At 52.1% G+C, this 6,154-nt stretch overlaps 2 protein-coding genes across 2 annotated transcripts in view; both read right to left on the reverse strand.

The window, feature by feature from the left end:
* Nucleotides 1-4,143: 4,143 nt before the first annotated feature.
* On the reverse strand, nucleotides 4,144-4,791 carry LOC123025213 (noggin-2-like). The gene has a single exon (XM_044433754.1). It carries the CDS (start codon nucleotides 4,789-4,791, stop codon nucleotides 4,144-4,146), a length of 648 nt encoding a protein of 215 aa, XP_044289689.1.
* An 878-nt stretch (nucleotides 4,792-5,669) lies between these two features.
* LOC123025177 (ankyrin repeat and fibronectin type-III domain-containing protein 1-like) overlaps nucleotides 5,670-6,154 on the reverse strand; it is a 146,265-nt gene continuing 145,780 nt past the window's right edge. The window contains exon 21 of the mRNA XM_044433694.1: nucleotides 5,670-5,884. Within this exon, the coding sequence (XP_044289629.1) occupies nucleotides 5,670-5,884 (215 nt within the window). The remainder of the gene's footprint in view (nucleotides 5,885-6,154) is intronic.

Below are 6,154 nucleotides of genomic sequence, written 5' to 3' on the forward strand. Positions count from 1 at the left end.
ACAAAATTCCGGCTTGCTTCCCCATTCATGAGCTGCTGGATCATGGAGGCCAGACAACCGGGCAAGGCGGGGAAGCTGCAACTTCATCCTTCACTGCACAGCCCTCATTGAGCAGGGCGCTGGACTAGATGACCTCCAAGGCCCCTACTGCTCTATGAGTCTATATCTCATCAGAGAATAGACCTCGGTTTCAACACTCTCGGGTTGCCAGCTGGCTTGGAAGTGTGAGTTTGTGTCCCAGCTCGGCCCTGATTCAGAGACATTCACAAGCCAAGCCTGCAACCTTCAGCTCAGAAGCCTAACTCAATGCACAAGCAGGAATCCTATGACTTGAGAGCAGGCCCCATTGAGCTCACTCTCACTCGTCCACGTAACCACGTTTATGATCTAACTGCCAGTTCATGAGACGTCTCAGTCAGTTCAGCTTATACTCCTCCGACTTGCCAATGAGCCTCCGCTGTGGGTCCGCTGGGGCGCGTTCTCCCTCAGTCCCCCGCCCCTGTAGTCCTGAAACATTCCGCCTTCGGGAAACCCCTGTTCACACCAACTTGTCTACCCAAGAAAGAACCACGGCGTCAAATACTGCAAAGGGATTTGGGACGCTGAAAGCGCGTTTGCAGACCGTGCAAGCTGCTGCCCCACCTAGAGGGCTCGCTGTGAGAATCTGGCCTGGAAGACCCCGTGAGCCGCGCAGGGCACAAAGCGTAACGGGGAGCAAGCTGGCTCGAGGGAGGCCGGCCTGCTACTGCAAACTCTGAGCAGGTAAGGAGAGCCGGAAAAGCAGGCCCTGAGGTCACCCCATTCAGTCGCCTACCCAGAAGCAGGCCACAGAGACGATAGGCCAGCGGCAGAGCCTGGCATGCGGTCGGCCCCGGGTTCAGTCTGAGGGTCCTCCAGAGAGCCTGGGAAACTCCTGCCAGAAACTCAGCCAAGCAGCTGCCTGTCAGAGTTGACGCAAGCGAGCTGGAGTCCTGATCCGACTCTGCCGGAGGCGGCCTCCACCGTTCCCGCTACCGCGTGCTGATCCGCTGCTACTGCAGGCAGCCTGCATTGAAGCAAGGCGGTTTTAGCCAGCTATCGCAGATGACAAGCGCATCGCAGGAGCCCTGTGGCCTGAGACCCAGCATCTGCCTGGCCCAGAATCCGGTTTCCCCGCGGTGGCCAGCCAGAGGCCTCCAAAAGGCACATCAGCAATCTCGCTGCTGCTGCTGCTGGCCGGCTCCCAGGCCTCTCAGCTTGGAGGCCGCGTACGAGACAGGGGTCCCCCCGGCCCTTCCCGCTCTGCCCGCTGCATTGCCTCTGCCCCCAGCGCTCTGCTCTTCCTGAATTCTGCTTTGCACAGTCAAGTCTGGAATCGACACCTGTACATTTTGCGGCAGCTTCTGTACAGCTTGTCAGCGTCTTTGGATCTTGTTCCCTCCCCGCTCCATGTTACTAATGCGCATGCGCACACTGAAAAATCCTGCAGGAGCACAGGGTCAGTTCCGATGCAGGTGTGTGCACAATTGTGCTCAGATTCCGGCCATGCAATGCTTGAGTAAGGTGTACATACGCCCCTGCACATCAATAACATTCCCTGTACGTGGACATCGAATGAGATTGCTTCTGTGTCGTGCGCCTGTTTTCAGTGCACGCATCCATATGCAAGCGGTGGTAAAACACTGCGTAAAAGGCATCTGGATGTAAATGTACCCATGCACACAATGTTTGGCAGTACTTAGATGCACATCATTAATGTAAGAACATAGATAAGATACAAATGAATGGAAGGAACAGACAGGTGTGGCAGCAAAACACACATGCATAGCAGACGTTACAAAATTCGAAAACGCAACGACGGAAGATTCCTAATGTAATAGAATCTTCATGCACAAATTCCAATGCCTGCTTTGGTTCACTTTGAAAACAAGATAAGCTTTATGGTAAGGAACCACAAAAACCAGGGGAAATTTAGATGAGGAAAAATTTAGAAGCTTCATAGTTTCCTATTGGCTTCCTCAGTGAGGAATCCCACAAAGCTTCCAAGGAACTATAGGATTCCTAGAAAAAAAACACCTTTCTAGCTGACAGGAATGAGAGGGCTCTATCTCTTTATACCAAGAGGCAAACACAGTCAATAATTTAAAAACAATTTGCAATTGAAAACATTCATAGGCTATCATTAGCAAGGATGCTCCTGGGACCACGCTGCAATCTTTCCCTGGATCAACAAATGACTTCCAGCAATGCGAATGTTTGTTCTTCTAACTTCTTAAAGAATCTAACCCAGGGGCTTCTGAAATTAGATCAGGCATCTCCATGGCTCAGATGACCACCTCCATACGGACTGTTCTGTTTTTCAGCCTCGTGGAAAAAATGAAAGGAGCCCACGTAAGACTGACATGCAGGACCATCTTATACATATTCATAAGAAGTCTCACTGTGTTCAGTAGGCTTGCTCCCAGGTAAGGGTTTATTATAGCATTGCAGCGTAACTGACGCGGCAATAAGGCTCAGCAGAACAGGACGAGGCAGGATGACGATTTTCGGAACTGTTGCTAATTTTCCAGAACATCATCCCTGTTCGTTTGCCCGCCTGCTTTTCCACTGCGCCTTCTCTACAGCCACCAGCCTCCTTTCTGCAGATGCTACAGCCCGGGATGGAGAATGTGCGCCTTCACCACTGGCTAAGCTAACTCTGGCTGGCAGGAGCTCCACAAGTTGCCCAGCTGTACGATAAAGGATGATATCCGAGAGTCATAGAAACACAGAAACAGAGCGAGTCAGAAGGGGCCTCCCGGGCCATCCAGTCTGACCCCCGGCTCCAGCCGGCTCCGCTCATGACATGCCCGCCATGAGCATGTCCAAACTCTCAAAAAATGGCAGTATGCTTAACATTGTTAGACTACCTTGGATTTCACACCAAGTACAATCTTTACTCCTTTTATTCATGAGTGGCTTTGGATACAAAATGTAACCCATCTGGGTTCTCAGAGATGTGTAGAAGAGCATGAAAATATTTCTTCAAAGATAGAGTTTATTGCTAAAAATGTTTTGATCAGTCATGGTTGATATGTACACTGATATGTTGTAAAAGGAATATTCAAGTAAACATTTTCAATATTTTTCTGGCATAATCTCTAGCTTTTTTCCCCTTCCTATACACAAACATTAAAAATAAATAAACTGTACACAAGAAATTTCTTTTAACATCTCTACATTACTATAGGTTTTCCAAAACAAAACAAAAAACCCACTCTTTCATAACATCATATATTTAAAAAAACCAAAAAGCCTCCTTAATCAATATACATATTTTTTCTTTAAAAAAAACTAGACAACTTTGAAAATTAGTCTGAAAATTGGTGACATAGTCAGAAAGAAAGAAGTGTACAGGAAACAGAAATTAAAGATCTTTATAGGATTCATGGGGTTCAGTATCATAAACCATCTTTATAGGAAAAATATACCCTTCCTATGTACTGAAAGAAAGTGTTCTATTTAGAAAGGGTTCGGTTCAACATGTGGTCCTGCATCTTCACCAATTTATTATTAATAATAACAATAATAAAAATAACCAACAACAACAAACACAGCTGAATTTTTCCCCTTTTAAATTCTCTATATTTACAAAAGATGGTCTTTTTTCTTTTGTTAGAATGCTATATACGTATAAAAATAAACATCTTATTGTAGTGCTTAACTTTTCTCTGGCCTGCACTGCAGTTCCATTCAGGTTTTGCTCTTCCCGTTCCAAATAAAATAAAATAATTAAAAAAATACAGTGCAAGGGGCTGCTGGGGGAAAAACAGGAGGACAGAGAACTGGATAAGCGAGGTCTCGTGTGGAGGGGTGTCAACACAGGTGTCCATCTCTGCCATCTTGGAAGAGCCGGGTTCCCCACTGGACCACCAAGTTGTTGATTCAAGCATCTGAGCCATGCTCAGAGCTTGCCAAGTGTGGGGCATGTGCCGCATCCTGCATCAAGATCGTTAGAGCTTCCCAGGGTGGGGACCCTGCGAAGCTGACAGAACACTCCACCCATCTCAAGATGCTGGGGTGGTTTCCGGGAGAGATCTCGCCGAGCTGGTCTTCACGGCCACATCGATGATGCACGCATGGGAACAGTGAGGTCTCTTGGCTCCTGGGTACCAAAAGATGGGGCTAGCAGGAACATTTACACTCCGAGATAACCGGGTACTGTACAGGGATCCAGGTGCAATACTTCTGCCTTGACCACCCTTGGCAGTACCACCTCAGGAAGGTCTTGGTGACGGACTTGACTGGCTTACAGTACATGCCCTCAGGGAAGGAGCAGGACCGCTCGGCAAAGCAGCGCCCTTCCTTGATGTAGCGCGGCCAGAACCTGCTCCCCAGATCCTTCCAGGCGTACAGCACCGGGCAGTAAGTGTACGCCCAGAGCCACTGCAGGAACTTCCTCCGGGCCTTCTTGCCCATCCTGAGCTTGGTCCCATAGGGCGTCTCGCCGAGGTCCAGCTTCTTCAGCTCACTGGGCAGGGGTCCCAACCCCTTGAACCGGTGCAGAGGGTCAGAGCTGGAGAGATTCCCCTGGGCTGGAGCGAGCACGGACATGAAATTGGGGTCGAAGTTGCTCCCCAGCTTCTTACGCAAAGTCCGATCGTCCAGGTCCTGCTCCTTGGGGTCGTACTCCGGGTCCGGATGCTCAATGATGTCCTTGACGGGCAGGTTGTCGCTAGGGGAGGGCCTGAGCCGGAGGTACGGCTGGAGGGAGCCGGGCTGGACGAGCACTGCCAGCGAGGAGCAGAGCAGGAGAGCCTGCAGCGCCTTCATGCTCCCCTCGTCCTGAGCGCTGACACTTGCAGACAGTTCTCCCAGCCCCCCCCCAGAACAGCCACGCACTGCAGAGGACTCACTTGCCCCCCCCCTCGTGCCGATTGTTCCAAAGCTCCAAGTTAATACTCCACAGTCCGACTTGCCAAGCTCAAGGGATTCATAAATAGGCTGAAACAAAGTCCAACAAGGCCTCTTGCTTTAAATAGATCGCCAAGGGGTTAGATGACAGACGCATGTAAGGTCCCCTCCCTGCCACTAGATGAGCAGGGTGAAAAGCGAGGGGGGGGGCAGGCAGGAAGAAAGAGGGGTGGGTGGCAGGGAAGCCGGTGGGCCCCTCTTTCCAAACAAGCTTCCCAAAGGGCAACCAAATTCTTTTCTTCTTTTTGCTCTTGGTAATTCTCCCTCTTCTCTCTCTCTCGCTCGCTCGCTCGCGCTCTCTCCCAAAAATTCACAGCGAACGAGTCTCCATCCCCATGGTGACAGCTGGACTTAGACCCACGACAACATGTCTAGACGGTGTGACAGGGTTTGGCGTGAGACTGGAGCCCAAGAATAAAACCCTCTTTTATAGATGGGGGAACTGTGAAAAGGGGGAACGAGTTGGCTGCAGTAAAGCGGGGAGGCTGGAGGTGGGGAAGGAGAAGTTAAAAAGAGTGGGGAAGAAAAAACAAGTCTCAAGAAACAGGTTCAGCGGGGGGGGGGCTCCACGTTTTCCTGCCTTCCCCCCTTTTTAATCAGGCCGATGAGTATCGAAGTGCAGCAGACGCCCGGCTCTCCTTTTCTCCTTAATCCCTCAAACGGCTGAAGATCCCCAAAGAGGCTGCCAAGCGGGTCCAAGGGAACTTCTCTTCATCGTGAGGTGCTCTTATAGGGCGCTATCGGGGGTGGGGAGAAGAGAGGGGGCGGAGATCGTGGTGCCCCGCGTCGGAGGACAGGAACGTCTGCACCCAGCCAAGGCGCAGGTCTAGCGGCCCCCCAAGCCGATCTCCGGGGCCATCCTCCCCGCCACTCGGAGGCGCGGGGACCCGCTGGAACCGGGCGCGACTCGCCAAAGGACGACACTCAAACTGCGCGCCGCCTAGCAGCTCCTCTGCGCGGCGAGTCCGGGGTGAGCGAACGTGGGAACACGAGGGCTGGGAGGCTGCCGGGGAAGGAGGTCCTGTCGCCTCTTCGCGGCGGCGTCGCGGGCAGGTCGGAGCCCCCGGAGCCTTTCTTCTTCAGCACCAGCCGAGGCAGAAAGGGCGAGGCGCCCGCCCGCGCTCTGATCCGAGGGGTTAGGATCCCGGGAGGGACGAGGAGGGGCGCAGCCCGCCGCGGCCCCGGGCGGGCGGCGGGCGGCGGGCGGGCGGGCGAGCGAGCA

This window comes from Varanus komodoensis, unplaced genomic scaffold (assembly GCF_004798865.1).
Source record: "Varanus komodoensis strain SLA01 unplaced genomic scaffold, ASM479886v1 scaffold26, whole genome shotgun sequence".
NCBI classification, from domain to species: Eukaryota; Metazoa; Chordata; class Lepidosauria; order Squamata; family Varanidae; genus Varanus; species Varanus komodoensis.